General features: G+C 39.6%; 1 protein-coding gene across 14 annotated transcripts in view; it reads right to left on the reverse strand.

Moving 5' to 3' along the window:
- The window catches only part of MTMR3 (myotubularin related protein 3), an 84,461-nt gene that overhangs the window by 19,387 nt on the left and 46,005 nt on the right, over positions 1-19,069 (reverse strand). For all 14 annotated transcript variants that reach the window (XM_040577731.1, XM_040577740.1, XM_040577738.1 and 11 more), the window contains 7 exons: positions 17,672-17,838; positions 13,805-13,901; positions 11,558-11,671; positions 4,663-4,868; positions 4,319-4,450; positions 2,168-2,279; positions 858-1,053 (listed from right to left, as the gene is read on the reverse strand). In XM_040577731.1, coding sequence (XP_040433665.1) covers positions 858-1,053; positions 2,168-2,279; positions 4,319-4,450; positions 4,663-4,868; positions 11,558-11,671; positions 13,805-13,901; positions 17,672-17,838 — 1,024 coding nt within the window. The remainder of the gene's footprint in view (positions 1-857; positions 1,054-2,167; positions 2,280-4,318; positions 4,451-4,662; positions 4,869-11,557; positions 11,672-13,804; positions 13,902-17,671; positions 17,839-19,069) is intronic.

Consider the following 19,069-nt stretch of genomic DNA (forward strand, 5'->3'; position numbering starts at 1 on the left):
ACGATGAAGACTCATTTTTCTAAACATTTCTGATCCTTGTGCAGACAGCTACAGTATATGGCGTCCTCTGATGCAGTAGGGACAAGGAAGGCAGGCAAAAGACATGTATAGAGGAACTCTGCACTTTGAACAGGAATGACAACACTGAGTAGGAACTATGAGGAGGTTCTGTGCTGAAGACAGAGCAGTATGTTTTGACCTGATAAACACTGACTTCTAAAACCAATGTGAAAAAGGATCTGAGGAAGACTCCACAGTTTCCTCCAAAAGGCATTGCTACATTAAACTGCTGGTACTTATGTGTCTGAGGTTTTGATCAGCAGTTTTTAGCACAGTGTTCAGACACATGCTTCTGTTCTAGACAACAAAGACATTTTGCATGTGGGCTGGCAGATGGAACCCAGCCATCACATATCCCACAGTGCTGAAAAGTGATAGAAGAAAAACCAGGCTGAAAAATCAACTGAATTATACCTAAGCAACAAAGGACAATGAAAAAATGAAACTGGAAAAATATGCAGCTGAGAAATCTAGAAAAGAGAAAAGCTTTGTATCAACAGTTGTCTGAGAAACTGCAATGGTGCCAGAAGCACTCTGTATTCTATATCCCTACACTAAATACAGAGAAGCACAGACCACGACTAGGCAGTTATTGCAAAAGGGAAAAATATAATCTGCTCCTGAATTACAGACTCTATTTACAAGTATATGTAACTGTATCTGCAGACTACTGTTAACTCCTGCTAGCTTTGGTACTTCTTCTAGTGAAAAAACCTGTAATTATTTTTTTACAGACTTCCTTGGAAAAGAACCCAAACTCGATAACCACTTCATGCATTAACCGATGGTTTACAAACCTCTGTGGTCCTGTAATATGGATCTAGCAGCAGTTTGGCCAGCGCCACTATCTGGGGGGTTCGGTCCCAGCCATCGGAGCAGTGCACCAAGACAGGTCGCTGGTCTCGGTCCACAGCATGAACCACGAGTAGCGCAGACTTCAGAAGCACAGATAAGTGCTGCAGCCACTTGGTACTTTCCAGAGCTGATAACCAACTAGAGGAGAAGAAACGAGGACAACTGTTGTTCTTTTAAAATGCTTCCAGGTTTGGATCTCTGAATCCATCAAATCAAAGCACAACCGTGATTCAATTTGTATTTGAATAAACTGTGAATGTCATTCTCGAATATTTTTCATTTATATCTATGCTTTCCTGGATTTGTAAGAAACACAGCTGTGCAGCCCACCTGAGGAACAGCCGGTCTGTGGCACGTGGCTTGCTGCACACAACTTGCAGGAAGAAAAACTTGCCCAGTACAACACATCCCCACCAATGGCCAGCACAAGCACTGCTGCTAACCGCTACTTTCAGCAGCCTCTATTGACTCCATTCTTTGGAGCTGAGGATTCAGATTACCCTGCACTTCTGGTATCAGTGGCAGATCTTGGGACTCTGCCATATCCCCAGGACAACTCTGTGCTGCAAGGAAAGTTTGGAACCTGAGGTGCCTTTGGTATCACCCACATCTCAACTACTGCCAGGCTTTCCAAGGTGTGCAGTAGGTATCTAAAGAACCAGAGCAGTATGAAGGTTTTCAGATTCAGCTCAGTAAGCATGGCCATTTGAGTGACAATCAGCAACAAGTTCAAAGCAGAGAGACCTGGTAGGAGAAACAGGACTGGTGAAACTACGGTGTCCTAATGAAGACCCAACCTCAGAGGCTCCTGAGGTGGTGGGCCAACTAGAGGCTAATTATCCCATAGCACCGGAGGGTTATGTTCCCTGAAAGGACACTATAAATGCATGAAATACATGGAACACCACTAGATTTTTTCTGAAGGAGAGCCAGGCTGCAAAGATTAAAGATCTGGGAATAGCAGGCTAGACTAAGTGCTAGCACTCAGAAGCACACATGAAAGTAGTAACATTCTGGGATCAAAATTCAGGGCTGAATTATAATCCCAGATCTAATTTTCTAAATTCTCTTCAGTGACAACAATCCAACAAAAGCTCAAATTCCATGGAAATGAAAAATACAGCTTACCATTTTTTACACAGGAAAGTCAATAAGGGAAAAACCCACTGCATTTCAGTTTACAAAACAGCAGCAAAAGAATGCGGTTACAGAAAGATGTAAGAAATGCCAAAAACACCGAACATCCACTTACTTTCCTGGATCTGGCATTTGCGTGCAGAGCAAACGCAGGGACTGAAAGCTCTTCCGGATAGAATGAATGTTTGCCATTCCCATGAATACTACTTCACAGTTTGGATAATACTCTGTAGGGAAATATCAAGAAAGAGGGAAGAAACTGAAAACTGCACTTAGCTTAATTTCTAAAAGAAGCTTTTTCATAAAAACAAACCTCTGGTGCTGTGGACAGATGAAATAATCTGTTTACAAATATTCTGTAAGGAAAAACTAGCGCTTGGACTTCAGCAGGTATTCCAGGCATTACAACAAAACAAGCAAAACAGGAAACAGCAAAGTGTTTCTGTATTTGTTTTCAGTGTGCTGCTTCACATTACAAAAAGCAGAGTACAAACCTATGGGAACAGTGATACTGCTGCACTAGGGGTTACAGAATGTTCTTCAAGAGACTGAGAAGCATAAAAATATTTAACTGGTAATTTATGGATGCTCTGTAGTTTGGTAAACTAATTTATATTTTCATAAAAGTTACATTTTCGCTTTCTTAACTACTCCAAAAAGCTGCTTTATTTTGAGTTTTTCTATTACGAGGAACAAGCAATACATGAGAAATACTTGAAGGAAAGTAGAAGATAAATGGAATTACTGAGCTTTCCTTCAGACATTGCCATGATATGTACTCAAGCAACTTGGCTATGCTGGGGAAGCAGTTTCAGTACAGACAGTGGCCACTAGTTAGAGGGAGCACCCAAGAAGCTGCAGAAAAATACTAACTAGTCACTCCTAGACCTAGCTTTGCTCTGTATCAGTGCTTCTTTGCACAAAAATGATGACATGATAGCAATAAAATGATCTTTCCTACGACAGAAATAAAGTCAGGATTTAGAACACTGGATATTGACTGCTTGTAAAAGAAAATCCAGTACTCTTTTAAAATAGAATATTTATTTTAAGAAATCATTTGATTTCTTAAAATCATTTAAGAATCATTTGATTTCTTAAATGCCCAACAAATTCTGCCCAAACCAGAAACATCCTGTTAGGGATAAAATAGGTAACTCCAGTCCAAAGTGACTGACAGTATCAGAATATCTAAGTTTTTTTTGTCTTTTTTACTGAATAATATTTTATATAAAACACAACATAACTGAGATTTTTTTTTTTATACTGAGAGAAGCAAACTTGGCAATACCTGGACAAAATGTATCAGCAAAAAGGATGTACTTAATGCAAGTCAAATTTATTAAAGGTGACACTTAAGCTGTTTGGAAAATTTCTACAGAGAATTCAAGAATCAATATATATGAAAAAAATATTAAACTTCTTGTATACCTCGCTTTTCTGTTTTGAAATTTTTCTCTGTGATGATGATGAGTTATTTAGTCATTGCGAGGTGTTAAATGGAAAATTCATCTCTTCCTTCTGGTGGCTATTTATCAAAGTGAAGCAATTGCAGTAAAAAACAAAACAGGAATACGTGGCCGAAATAGTTTTTGTTATCTTACTGATGATTTTTCTGTCTGGTATTCTTTTCAGATTCTCCAGCTATGGAATTTTAACAGGCTGTATTCACATCCAACTGTGACCATAAAATAATATCTTGTTTATATCATCAACAATTTACATGTGCCAAAGAACAAAGAAAGTGATAAATGTGAATATATTACAAATGCAAGATCAATCAGGATTTCAGTTGCTTTGGGTTATAGTATAAATGCTGAAAAATGTTTCAGCTTTACAACGATTGCTGAAAATTTGTCTTCTGCATAACCGTTCTAGACTATGACTGTCCTTTACAGCTAATGGACTTTAAAAGTTTGTTCAGGTTTTTCAGACATTAGCATATTGGATCTGTTTGTCTCACTCTAGTTTATATATTTGATTGAGAAAGAGAAAGATAATAAATACATTCCACACAGTTCACCATATACTGAATAATGTTGCCAGCTGGTTTATGCTCTGAGGAACAAACTCAAAGGAACAGATAAACCTGTCCTTTTGAAGGGCTGTGAGATAGCTGCAATGGCCCAGAACTTTCATACAGATGAACAGCACTTGCATCTACGCAGCCTGTTGAATACACAGTACTGAAGTATATCAGTGTAATTATATTTGAGCAAATCTTTTTGATTAACTTAATAGGAAAATGGGAAGAAACGCTGCTTACCTGGGCACTCACAGCCTCCACCTTTGGCTCTGTTCGCCACAGCTGCTGCATAGGATCGTGCGTCTAAGATCAAAAGCTTCTGAGGCTGTATTGCCAAACTCTCTGCTCCCGAAGCATTAGAGATGGAGGAATCTGGGGAAGAGAATATGCAACTGAAGGGATACTTCTGACATCAGTTACAACAATGATACACTCAAGCCCCACAGCTTATATGCAACATGCACACAGAAATCAGAGAATGCCTCATTAAACAAAAGGGATTGAATCTGTTACAGTACATAGAGGAGATTAAGCTTTTTCCAAAAGCTCTGCCTTTTACAGAAAAAGTACTGTGACAAACTTACCAAATTCCACATCAGAGAGGTCTCCTCCATTGGAGAAATCTCTGGAACAATTTCCATTCATTAGTTTGTTACTGTTGGACCTCGAATCTGAGGCACAGGCTTTGGCTACCGACTGGACAAGGTGCTCGTCATCTGCATTCCTCCAGCCCCACCAACTGACCTCGGGTTGTCCACAGCGGGAAATAACTGCTCCATTGCTCTGGTGCCTGAAAAGGGAAAGAACAAAAAGAACAGCAGTGCATAACTTGAAAGATCAGAATGGAAAACACAGAGGGCGTGAGAAATTAACTGGTTCGCTCCAGTACTTTAATTCTACAGTTCAGCAGCTACCCCCAGCCTGGGATTCAGCAGCAATGCATGCCACGTGCTTCCCTCCAGGACTCTGGCTGTCACTGAAAGGTAAAAGCCGAAGCTGAGGTCAGTAAGAGAGAACAGAGCATCTTCATGCTTACCAAGGCTGCCTGTCGGCCAGTAAAAGCTGGGGAGCATTTCAGCACAGCAGATGCTGTAAAGGAGTGTTCAACACCTGCTGGCCGGTCAGGTCTGCTGCTGTGGTACAGCAGACTAAATACGAAAGTTCAGTTTAACCCATGCTAATTTTAAAGCTAGAAGAAAGGAGTAAAAACACAGATTCACTTTTTGATGAGTTTGTTTTGAAATCGAACCATACCGTTAATTAAATCTGTGAGGAATGTCACTATGATTTTGGTACGAAATACTGGCAGAATTTGGCAAGCCTTCTGTCCGATGATGTGTAACACTAAGTCAGAACCTTACCCTCGTACACTGATAGCATCCCTTGCCAAGTATCACCTGTGAATCCTCGAAGGTGGTCCTTGAACACTTTGCAGAACCATATCTAGAAGGCACCGTATTTTAGGCATTACTTCACTAGCTTAAAAGAAAAGAGCCAGTTTCTCAGGATGCTGAACATCTGCGGTTTAACCCATTCTGAATTTTCCTATTAGTGCCTGTTGGAAAGGAATGGTCTTCTATCCTCACCAGTGGGGAAAAAAGCTGAATAATTTTGAAAAAAAAAAAATTTTTTTTAAATAAAAAAATAAAAAGATTTAAAAAACAAAAGAGCCCTTGAGATTTCACCCCCCTGCTAAGCTCCTCAGCCCTGCCTTCCACCCTCCAGCTTCTTCTCTCGAGGTTGCTGTGTGTGGTGTTTTCTCCAGTCCTCTTCTGGCCCTCTGTGGGTAGTGTTTCATCTGCTGCCTCTCTAACACCAATCATAACCAGTAGAAGAGCACCAAGGAGCTGCTGAAGAGGACCAGTAGCACTCCATTCCTACACATAAGCACCGGTGTGGTGCCAGGCTGGTAAATAAAGGCCACAAGCATGTAAACTTTTCTACAGACACCGAAGTAGCTATGAAAAGGGAGAAATTGCTTAACAGAATATTTTTCTTCTCAAATGGGATATAAGTTCTAAGCACTCTATACACTGATAAAACTCCAGAGGATTGCGAAATGGACAACAGACACGAGTTTATCAATTTAAAAATGTCAATGAGACTTAACATAACTATCTTCTTCTGGAGAACAAAAAAAATCAGAAGAGTTTGTTTTGTTTTTTTCTTTAATTTGACCTATCTTCTTGTACTACACATAAAGAACAGATGTGAAATAGAATCACAGAATCACTAAGGTTAGAAAAGACCTCCAACATCATCTGGTCCAACTATCCCCCTTCCACCAACGTCACCCACAAAACCATGTCCTTAAGTACCAGAGCCTTTCCTTAAAATAACAGAAGAGTATCCAACCACTGCAAACACGCTCTGAAAAACAGATTAAGAAACTCGCCCCTATAATCTCTGATTTAAAAAAAAAGAATACTGAAACCTTGTCACTTAATTCTCACTTGCTGCCTCCGTGCTGACACATCGCACTGCTGCAGAACACAATTCCCCATTCACCGAAGTGCTTACAACGTTCTCTTTGACCTTCCCCAGTAACACCTTGAATCCAGAGGACCTCAGGCACGGCAAGAAAGGGAGCCCAGCCGTCAGCATGAGGAGCTGTAGGCGGAGAGGCAAAGGAAAAGCAGGGACACGACTTCTCTCAGGCCGCTTGGTGAGTCAGTGGTGCTGAGGAGCGGGCCACCTAGAAAGTTCTGCTCCCTTCCTCACATCCCGTCTGAATTATCCTACTGCTCATCCCCACACTCTCATTTTCTGTTCGACCAACCTGCAGACACACAGCTTTAAACAAAGGTGCCTTTAGGCAGTGCCGCCCTTGCTCAGGAACCCCTCAGAAACACAACCTGCACATTCATAAAAGTACGTGCCAATTACCGTGCCTAAATGTTACTCTGTAGGAAAGGAAGATATTTTAAAGTTTTATTTCAGAGTGCAGGCAAGATGATTGTTCCAGCCTTACGTCAACCAGGAGTCATTTAATTGCACTGATAGTAAGGGTGAGCTGAACCTTTCAGCAAATTTAAACATTCACTTTGACAGTCCTGACCATGAAGAAGGCACACACAAACCTATAAGTCTTACCTTTTTCTCTCACCACTCCAGTAAATGTTTATGGCAGTATCAGAAATTAGTTTAGAATTTGCTGCCAGCGCTGTCAGACCCTGTCGTGTGCTTGGCAGAGCCACCTCTGCAGTGTCACTTTGGTGGCAGCTGCCTCCAGCTGTTCATCCAAAAGCAGCACTAACAGCAGGTTAAGGCTTGCCGCTGCAAAAACTCAGAAATATAAAATATTTCCTGATACTGTACTTTAAGTGTTTTTCATAGCTCTTTTGTAATGGTTTCATATAAAATTCCTTCACTGCGAGGAAGCAGCTGACACACTGCATTAACTGAACCAAAGGCAGAGCGAACTGAATGCCACGGCATTTACAAGAGGTGCCAGCCAACTCCACGCAAAGGAAAATGTGTTTGTTGGAATGAATTGCCTCCCAGAGGCAGCTCTATTGATACAAAATTAGTTCAGCAAAATATACATGTCAGTCACTGAAAGGCCACCCAGTTCCCTGCTATGCTGGCACAAACAACATAGAAAACAAACCATCATTGTACATGTAACACATCTATTCTGAACACTTAGGTAAGCTCGTTTACTTTCCCATATGTTCTCCCAGATTTCATTGCTACCTACCTGCAGAATCATTTTCACGGGTTCATACACAGTTATATTTTCATCTCCAGGTTCTTGCCTCCCATTTATACCATAATTAATAACGAATCACTAGACAGAAGTCGAGTTCATTGATAGCTGTGAAGCCTTAATACGCCTAGGCAGATATCAGACAAATCTATTTACGGTAATGTTGGAGGTCTGAAGAATCACACTCATCCCAACTGAACTGGCCTCGGGAGCAAAAAATAGCAAATAGTTTAAGTGCAATTCTGACGTCCCTAGAGATGGATCTGAGTATAAGATGGTGTCATTCACATTTCAGTAACTATAAAAAAAGAATGAAAAGAAAATTAAACCAAACTCTGTACTGCAAACTTCCTAACCCTCTAGAGACAAAGCAACATGAAGCCCCTAGATAGTAAACTAGATAGTAAATCACTCACTGAATAACTACAAAGCTCATCATTACAAAGCACTGTAACTGTATGATGTGCAGTACACCGCAGCATACGCTCAATCTCTCTGTTCAAGCAATCCCTCGAGTACAATAAATCCTCTAAGTCCTTACAAGACAGGGAGCAGTAATAAAGGTTTGCAGAGCTCCCTGCATAGCATTACTTAACTACTAGTACTTGCAACCCAAAAAATTATTACTGCAATTCATTCTAATATAATTCAGCAAGTATGGTACACAGCAGATTTCTGTTTACCCTTGCTTCCTGCGCTGGCAGAAATGCTGCCTGGACGGGTAATAACCTTTGGTGTGAGAGAGCAAAAGGCGTCCTCAACACTGTTCAGTTTTAAGTAGGTTCTCATGAGTTTAGGATAACGTTTATATAATGCAGATGAAGTTCTCTATACAGTCTTTCCTCTGAATTCCAGAAGGCTTCTCCCTAACACTGATTTTCTGGGACTAAAACAGGTGAGCTACAAAAACTACGTTACAGGCCAGGTTCATCTGCCTAAATACGTACCTAGGTTTTCAAAAATGGTAAGCACTGAGGAAAGCTGCAGAAGCTGGGTGTCAGATCTTTCTGGGAATTTGATCACAAAATGGGAGCAGCGGTCCTAGGAGGATAGGACAATACTCTGTTGAGTATTTTTGAAGTTTGCCTCTGAATTCAGCCTGTGGATGCTGCCATAGCTTCTGAATGCTTTGCAAGAACAAAAAGGATTTTGTAGCTAAGTGTCTCTCTCTCTCCTCTCTCTCTGTCCCAGCATTCAAAGAAATATCTGAGACTAGTTATTGGACGAATTTAAAAAATTATTACTTTCTTCCCTGAGGTAAAGCGATAAGAGCCGATTCTTAAATGTGATCAATAAATAATGAAATCAATAGTCCCAAATTATCTTCAATGGATAAAAATGCTGAATGAGCTTTTGTCTGTTACTCCTCCAAAAGTAAGAAAAAAAGCTATTTTTATGGTCATATATATATATATGTATATATAAAGAGAACTATACATGGATTTCCAATCATACGGATCATCAACCGCTAGCTGATTTGGATTTTATTAGACGCAGAATGATGAACTGGATGTCTTGCAAATCTATTCCTAAATGTCAAGATAAAGGAAAAAGAATTTAAAAAGAGCAAATTTTCTCCCACTGTTTTTAAGATACAGATGAAATACTAAGTGGTAATTGAACATATGTAGTCTCATCAGAACCGCAGAATATTAAATGCCAGGGATTAAACAATTTCAGTCAATGAGGTCTTTCAAACATTTAAATCACTACCCCATAAATCCCCTTGAATGGAAGCTTTACCCAAGAATGATACAAAATTTATGACTTTTTCTGCATAGTGATGAAGGGGGATGATGCTTCCTCATGTTAACTGTGTTAACTCTGCCCATTTATGTGGCAACTGCATAAAAGGCACGACGTAGCCTGAAATGCAGTGTTCAAAGCTGGATACAAAACCATATATAAATTATGCTGTTCTCCTATATACATTTTTATATATATACAGACACATATATGTAATACCAAAATAATCAACTACCTTAAGTCTAAAAAATTCAGCATATGCTGGAAAGCATTGTTCCCTTCACAGAGCCTAACAGAGGATGGGGGTAATTCCTGAACATTTAGAGACGATGCTAACTGCTTTATTATTCGGGAGAAAAAGAAGAAAAAGAAGGATGATTCAAAGACAGTGGTCTGCTGCCACAAGCTGATTTCTTCTCCATGCATGGAGCACTAACTCTTATCATCCTAGGTAAACGATGCTTTATAGCCTGCTCTTGTATACTTGCTCCTCTGACCTGGGTCATGTGAATTTGTCAACTTTACTGATCTCTAAATTTAGCTTGTTACTCAGAGAACAGCTCTTGCTTTCTCTCTCTTTAGAACAAATGGATGACTGGGCAGACTTAATGGAATTATCAGTATTCATTATCTTTTTAATCCCTTTGTCATCTGATTTTTAAAGTGATTTTGAATGCTTATGGGAGGATAAGCACACCAGAAAAGTGGCCAAGGTATTAAAGACAGGTCCCAGAATATTTGAGAAACAATTCTGAAATATATTTCTTACTAAAGAAGCTGCCAAAAAATAGTATCTCAGAAAAGCAATTTTCTTATGAAGAGCTGGACTCACTCTAAGGAAAAGACTGCCTGATTAAAACTATTTACAATATGCAGATGAAGCTAACACCTCTTGTAAATTGAGTTTTAGATCTCCCTTAAATCATTTTAGGATTTGTCCTTGCTTATACTGCACAATCTGAGTATTGGTTTCTTTGTGCTTCTCTGTTGTGTGGTTCTTCCATATGGCTAGGTGAGAAGTAGAGAAAAGTGGCCAGAGTACCTAGCCAGAGATGCTACTTACCATTTTTTCACTTCTGTTCATTTCTTCACCTTACATTTTTTCATTTTCATATTTTAAAAAATATAACAATCTTAACTCAGGTGCTGCCCTAAGAATGACTTGCAGGACATGCAAAGCTGAGTGCTCCCACAACACGTATTTGGAATTAGAAGATACAAACCGTTATTCACTGACTGACTGTGTAGCCAGTCTGTCTTACTTCACACATGGCTTGACAAGTGCCAATACATGCTGCTATGTCACACATTCTTGGAGATTTAAATAGGTATAAAGCAATGTATGTACACAAGTAGCAAATGTAGAGACAAAGGCCCCAAACCACCAAGCCTAACATGTCATACTTTGCTGTCAGTTAAACACAAGCCTGAACTTTTTCTCATATAAGGGCTCCCTGTCATACACAAGCCTGAACTTTTTCTCATATAAGGGCTCCCTGTCATCCTTGTTTGCTACCTGAACCGTTAGGATGCTTTGTATTTTGTTCCATGGTCCTGATCTCCTCCTCATCTGCACTACGCCACCTCTGGGATCCTACTGGAGTGGAGCAGCAGGATCTGAGCCCGGACAGAATCCCAGGGTGGATCAGTGAGCAGATCAGTTTGGTACCGCTCCAAAAAGAAGCACAGAGGGGACTGCACCAGGTTGTGTTGCCTCTTCCCAAGTTCCCAAACTCCACCCTGCAAGGCCTTGGGCTTTCATGAAGCATCCCTCTGCCTCACGTTATACATGCAAAAACACGTCAAGACGCAAAGTACTCTCGTTACTTTGAATACATTATTAATTTAAAATATCTATAACACTTTTGGTGAAGTCTGTCAGGCTTGGTGAGTGGACATCTGTGGCCCACAGGAGCCTCAACACCTTTCATGACAAGCCAAGATCCCCAGTTCCCCGTTATTTCAGCTTTTATTTGCTGGAACACCTCAGGCGCAGACCGGTGAAGGCTGTTCCACCTGCTCACCTGTACACAACAGCAGGGATGCGCTTCCAGGATCGAAAGCTTGCCACGCTCTCCAGCTCTTTATCCGTGATCCAGGCGGGAACTATGATTTCCTGTGGGTAACTGCCACAGAGCCTGTGAGAGAAGTGGTGCAAAGGGTTGAATGTAGGAGATACAGAGCAGTTACACACCTTCTAGACAACACAAACAAACAAAAAAAAAAGCAGTAAAAGCAACCTGACAGTTGTTCATCTCAGCAAGCTATTTTGTTATAGCTCCTGTTTGATTGTATGTCAATAAGCTTCTCCTTAGCATATATAAAAAGCACTATGAACAGCAAGGTACGTAAGTGCATTTCAGGATCAGAAAATTCGTGTTTGTGTTTTCTTGGGGAATTTGTATATAGGTGATTTTTAACTCCATCAGCTGAAATAAACTGGACCACAGAAAAGAAATTCCACATCTCTCCATGCTAAAGAATAAACCACTCAATTTCTGGGGCACAAAACATAGAAGAGCCACCTGGGCTACTGGATTCAAGACAAGGAACTTGTATAAAGCGTGAATAATTATATTAGCTGATCAACCCTCCCTGAAGGCAGGAATCTGAGTGCACTGGCTTATGTTTGACTGGTTAACTGGAACTTTCTTATACTTGATCCATCTCCTACTCCACCATTCAAGTAAGGAGGTCATGACTGCTGAAGAGAACAGGGCAAGAAGTCAGTAGTGACTGCAATACATTGCTGAATAATAAACTAGCTCATACCCAGGGCAAAAATGCAACAAAATGTACAGAATCACCCTATTGTACAGATAAACACAACCTCACATCTGGATTGAATGTCACAGTTCTGAGACTGTGCAAAAATAGTTTTCCTTGCCTCACCAATTGGTCTGGGGGAAATGTTAAGAATAGGCCATAATGTCAAGGTTATAAATTCTAACAGAACTGAATTCTGAAATAATGAAATGTCCTCCATTTTGGCTGTTCTTCCTATGAAAAAAAGAAAAAGAAAAAGAAAAAGAAAAAGAAAAAGAAAAAGAAAAAGAAGAAGAAGAAGAAGAAGAAGAAGAAGAAGAAGAAGAAGAAGAAGAAAAAGAAAAAGAAAAAAGGTCTTCTAGCAAAACCCAAGTAAAAGAAATGGGAAAATGGGAAACAAGAATAACAAGAATTAACTTTGTGTGTTGCCAGTTCTAACTAGATCATCATTCCGGCCAGTAGACCACAATACTTTTTACAGTTCATTCGAAAATAAATACACTACTTGGAGAAAATCCTTTAAAACTTCAAAGAATATGTTAATACCCATTCTATTTTACTAAAAAAAGAAACTATATTTTAACAACGAAGTTACAAGAAGTAGAAGCACTTAAAAAGAGATCACTGCACAAGGACGGACTTGAGCACGTCTAAGACTATTCACAAAAATCTATCAATCATGCTGAAAAAATAATCTTTTCTCAAGTCCTGGCCACTAGAACGAAAGGAGTACGTTTATATCATTCTCCTTCCACATGACATTGAAGTCTTCTTTCTTTTTCTCTAGTATTAAATATGTAAGGAATAGCTCTTTTTTCTTCCCTCCATTTTTAGAGACAAGACAAATATTCTTCTTGTAGTGCCACCAACTCCAAGTCATTATCCTCCAAAGACAATGCAATGAAACATGTTTCATTATGAAGTGTTACCGCTGCTTTTGCACTGAATTGCATCAGGGGTCAGGCAGTACACTGTCCTACCAACCATGAATGGAGGAACACCTTTCCCTCACCCAGTAGACAGAGGGGATATTTATCTGTGCTCTCAGGATCAGAAAAAGCGTTTTACTCTTATTTTCAGGGTCTATGAGCTTGACTCATCTAAACCAACATTTTTTTCCCCCACAAGCCTTTGTCTTAAGCTAAAGAACAAGACATGTAAAATGTTTTTAAAATTTCAATGTAACTCTACTCTTCGCTGACTTCTTAAGGCTTCCCTTTCTTGCGTTAGAATGTTTATTCTCTAAGGAGTCTTTCAGCAAGCACATCAAAATCTGGTATTTCTAAGCCTACAAAATTGTAACCGCTAACAAAACATTAAATAGTACTTTAAAAGCACATCTATGCTATAGAGTAGCAAAACAAAAAACAAAAAAACACCCTCATAATTCTAGTTGTCCCTTATTATGAACTGCAGAACTTGGAAAAAGTTCCAGTAATCCGCTATAACAAAATTGGTGTTTTGAGAAGATATTTGGCTGTGAACCAGCAGCCCACGTAACTTACTTGTACTTCTCATTGATGTTGGAAATCCTCCAGGCATTGTTCATATCAAAACCCATCCTCTCCACTTCATTTTTAAACCTTGAAGTTACATGTTCTCCTGGGTATCAAAAGCAGACAGAAAAAATAAAGGTGAAATAAGAGAAATTTTGATAATATTTCAAAACAGAGAAAGACACCACTGCACTCATACTTACTAAAAACTGAAAAGAGGAAAGAAAAGTTCAAAACCAGTCTACGTCTCATAACCCTATTTGAAAATCAAGCAAGAGTACCACAGCTTGTACTGATGGCTCTCCCTGACTAGCTCTCCAATTTTTTCCCCCAAATGGCTGTCGTCTGTATATTCATATACAGAAAACAATGCCGTAGACCAGAACCAACCATATCAGCAAAAACGAGAACAATTTAGATCCATCAGCAGCCTTAGTGAGAAAATGCTAGCAGTTTTTTTTTCTGAAATTCAGAATTTTCTATCAATGAGAAGAACGTGAAGCTCTGGTCTGACTGATACGTGAAGGAGTAGTATACAGAATATGGTCTGAAACTTGGGCAGTCCTCATTTAGCATGCAATGTCAGCCACAGGCTTCCTATATGACAGTAGGCAAGCCCTGTAATTTAGTCCGCATCTCAGTTTTCCATCTCTAAACTGGAGATTATTCCACCATGAGTCACAGTGGAGATATGAAGATCAAATGCATAAACAATTGTTAGACAAATATCAGTCACAAGGTTTAGTATATTAAAGGCAATGGAATGAGCTCCTTTTTCTTCTCCTGGATGCTTTCAAAGAAGTACCAAAGTACAGCTGAAAAATATACAATGACAATAAGGAAAAATTATTCTGACAGAGAGAGTATGGAGAATTAGAAAGTACTCCAAGTGTAACGGAGGAAAACTTGTACAAAATTTCCAGGTTCACAGTGCTAAGAAATGCAACAACTTTAATGAACTTTAATGAGCAACACTAGATAAAATCATCTGTAAGTCTGTCTGTTGCCTGTCTCTTTAAATTATTTTATTACTAAATCATGAGGCAAAGTACCAATCAATGGGGGGAAAATCTATTGAAAAAATAATGCTTTAAGTATTACATCTTTCTGTTATATTTCAGACAACCCTTAGTGTCTTTAAATACATGAGATACACAGAGACATGTATCTCTAAGGATGTAAATGTACATGGCCAACATTTTTGTGATATTACCAAACAATTAGAGATAAATATAGAGAAATAGGTAAACTAAGAGTAAAGATAACGGCTTAACTACAGGACTGTGAAATTAACTGTGAAAGAGAAGCTACAACATTCTTCATTTCTACAAGTCAGATCATACACCGAAAATGGTTCCCTGCAGTTCAAGACATGCGTGTGCGATCTGCCTTAGGGAAGTGTAATAAGTTTGTTTTTCTTATGCTATTTTGAAGTTAAAACGGGGGAATGGCACCGTGCAAAGAGAGAGCATTCATTCTTCAAGGCTCACGGTGGTAAACCAATGGACCTGCCTGACCATCACCACTTCCTTTACATCGTGTCACTGGTAAAACAGTTTAAAAAAAAAAAGAAAGAAAGAAAGAAAAGACGAGACAGTTCTGCCTCCCGGGCTGTGACTTTGCAGAGGGTTAGTGTCAGTCACACAGAGGCGCTGTCGTTCTGCTTCCCCTTCCCTATCGCCAGGTCAATCAGACTGGAGCTTGCCAACATTTCCCCACTTCTCACGTGAGCTCTTATTCCCTGCATGAGCTTGAATTTATTATATTTTAGCCACCTAGACTTTAACATCCTGAAGTGTAGGAGCTACTTGAGTCCTTGCTTTGCAGCAGCTGTTTGGCAGCCCTCTGTGAGGACAGGCCTTTGATTTCTCAAGTGCAGAAGTGAACTGGGACACAGCATTCTGGCCAGGCGACAACCTCTGCCATGCTCCTCTTCGCAACAACTTTTATCACTGTCCTTAAACATTCTGTGGGAAGAGCAACGTGTCCTTGTAGTACTGAGGAGGGGCTTCATTCAGTGTCAGCTGCTGTTTGGAACAGTCACTAAAACTTGTAATACGTGCTGAAGAAATTTTCTGGATAGCAGGTGAGAATCCTAGAACTATCCCCAATCAGCAGTACTGCTGATGCACACTGCTGATGTGTTTTAGAGGAACACATGAAACTACACGAAAATGAAATATGACGTTTGATTTCTCCCTTCCTCCCTCTAATTTTCAGCTACTCTGTACATCCAGAAATCCCAGATTCTCTCTGAGAAGTGAAACCCTAGCCTTAACATTTCGCCTGTTCTTCCCCAAATGGAGATATTTTACTTAAGAGGACTTTGAGCCAAGGTGAATAATCTTTAATTTCCTAAGCGTGCCCAACCGACTCTCAAAATCAGAGAAAAAGCAAGCTATACGTGTTGTGGACTTGTGATGATAAACACTGGTCATGTGAGCCATGGTGCTAATCTGCCATTACAGATATGGTTAACGCTTTACGATTTTTTTCACAGAAGTTGGTATTTAGATTTTGAAGCAATTACTATTTGTGTCCATATCTATCAAACACTGCGCTGCTTTGAAGTACAATAAATAAATAAATCCAATGTCTTGGATTAATTACATTCCCATAGATTAATTTTAACTATAACTTAACTCTTTATAGGAGGAAAATATCTACCACCAGAAGTACCCTCCAGGGGAGAAAAAGTTACTACATATAAATTTCATGGATACATCCCCAAGAACAAAAAGTTATTTGATAAAAGTTAATCACAAAGTAAATGTTGCTTCATGTAACTCAGTGCTAGGCTGAATCCTGTCTGAAGACCCACAAGGAGACTTAGTAAACCATCTAAACTCCTGCTGTCTTCAAGTTAGCAAATTTACTTTGGAGGGGAAAGATAAGAATTTAAAATTCTGCTCTGAGGATTTTTCTTTTTCAGCAACTGCTAACGAAGCACGTAAAGTGCAGGAACAGGAAGCAGAACCAAGTAACACCTCCTCCCACTTGTGTGCTACCTGTTGACTGCTCTTCCTCAGGCTTCAAGGAAATTACAGTCTTTGCTAAACCGCACACCAGCTTCAGTAACAGGGGTAGAACCACATCGTCATTCCTCTGTTAACGAAACTCCTATAATTAGGGCATTTTTCTCAGATACGTGGATTATAGATGCACAGGGCTCCAGACTGGAGAGGGCCCAGAACACAGATTGCCTCAGATTCAAACAAATGCTATAACCACCAGCGTAGCAATTTTTAGATTTTATTTACTTGTGGACTTCTCAAACTTTCCAGTGTGGATGATATTTCACTAAAAATAGGTCACTGTCTTGCAGTTGTGAACCTCAGAAACGGCTCAGAGGCGTCTTTCTCCTGCACCTCCTACTGCTGAACATCCACCTGGAAGACCACTGTTGTAGGCAATGACTATAAAAACATGGGCACAGTCCATACAAAATGTTTAGAACGAAAGTTGCTGCCCTGGTGAACAAAATGTTATTAGTATTATACATGACTGACTAAATTAGATCCACCACATTAATTTCCCCAGGCCATTCAGGGAGTGTTTTGCATAGCTTTTTGATCCCAAAGTAGCTGTGGTGGGAGCTAATCTCCCATTTGTTCAGACAGGAGAAAATTCAGACTGTGCAGAGTCAGACATGTGAGACATTAAAGAACACCTTGCTGAAAGTGAAGGTATACTATATAACCAAGGAAGAAGTGCAAGAACTAATGTAAAAAAAGTCCATATGAGAATTTTTCTCATACAATTTAAACAGAAAAACTGAATTGTTCATAATTTTTTTTGAAAGTTCTGGATTTCAGCAACAAGCAGGCAGTTCCTATTCAAATCATGTGTGATGGTCCTCAAAGTGCTTCCACGTACCTGGCCGACACAAGTCTCCATGCTGTTCCTTTTCACTAGCATACACCTCCATGCACCAAGCATGATAGGCAAATGAGAAAAGGTCTTCTATCTTTGAAGGAGGGCGGATGGCATTGTTCAGACGCTTCAGCCAATCTTGACACTGCTCAAAAGTAGAGAACTGACACCTGCCACAGAAAGCAACATTTATCTATTAATTGTCAGTAATGGGTGCCACATTATAAGGTCTGGCTGACTGCGAAAACCCCTGTGAAAGCTAAAAATGAGAACAACCATCTTATTGATAATTTAGTTCTACTTCTGTGTACGTTCTAGTGGATAGTAAAAATGAAACCTTAGGGTATTAGTACAGAAATAAATACCTAAGGATTCAAATTAAACTGCAAGCATGAAAGCAATATTCTGTGACTGCAAATAAACCAACAGCATGCCTTACTAGTCATGGAAGGAAGATGTTTATGGGTATGGCTAGTTTAAAATCATGGCAAGCATCCCTGAGCTCAGCGTGCAGCTTTCACACAAAACAGAACTGCGTTATGTCGTCTTGCTGAAGGGTGGTCCCAGATGGAAACTAACTCACAAAACCACCGCATACATTATAATCTATCACATTCCTGCAAGCAAGAATGCATTTCTCATCAAATCTAGAACAAAGATCCATCTGAATGATATACTTAATTTGAGAACAATGGGGACAAACGCCGGTATGTGAAATCTTACCTTATTCCCCTACCACACATGTTAAGATTCTCTTTCCTGGCCTTGATGGTAAGCAGAAAAAACGTTTTTGACTCTGAGCGTTGCCTAACATTACAAACTAACAACAACGAGCAAGAACATTCCCTGCACAGGAGAAAATAATCTTCAAAGCAGTATATTAAATGGCATTGGCTTGTCTTTTCAAAGAGGATTTCTGGCCCCTTTGGAATAAAGGGTGGAAATCAGTGCAGTGATTTATTTTTACTTTTCCCTGACAGATTTCTTCAAGATTTTATAGTTATAAAATATTAACCAAATATTTGCATTCAGCTCAGTCTGGTTTCAACTACATTCATCATTAATGACAGCATCTGTATTCTCTAAGGGCAGGATTTATTATCCCTACCTGTAAATATCTAAAAGTCAGGCAAGTGGAAGGAAGAAGACACGTGCAGCTCCTGCTCTCTTATGAAACATATCTAAAATAGCTGCGAGGAAGTGCAGCCCGGAAGCTTTTATTTCTCATCACTGACTATAAAGTGAGCCTACACTACTAGCTCAGACTGGTTAATTATTAAGTGTCTGCAGTTAGACAAGACGCATCTCACCCTAAGTATCCCATTTTCTTTCTAAATTGTTTTAAAGTTGATATTAGTCATTTTCAACACTATCTTCATTTGAGCCCAATTATTCAAAACA

The sequence above is a fragment of the Cygnus olor genome, chromosome 17, assembly GCF_009769625.2.
Source record: "Cygnus olor isolate bCygOlo1 chromosome 17, bCygOlo1.pri.v2, whole genome shotgun sequence".
Lineage (NCBI taxonomy): Eukaryota > Metazoa > Chordata > Aves > Anseriformes > Anatidae > Cygnus > Cygnus olor.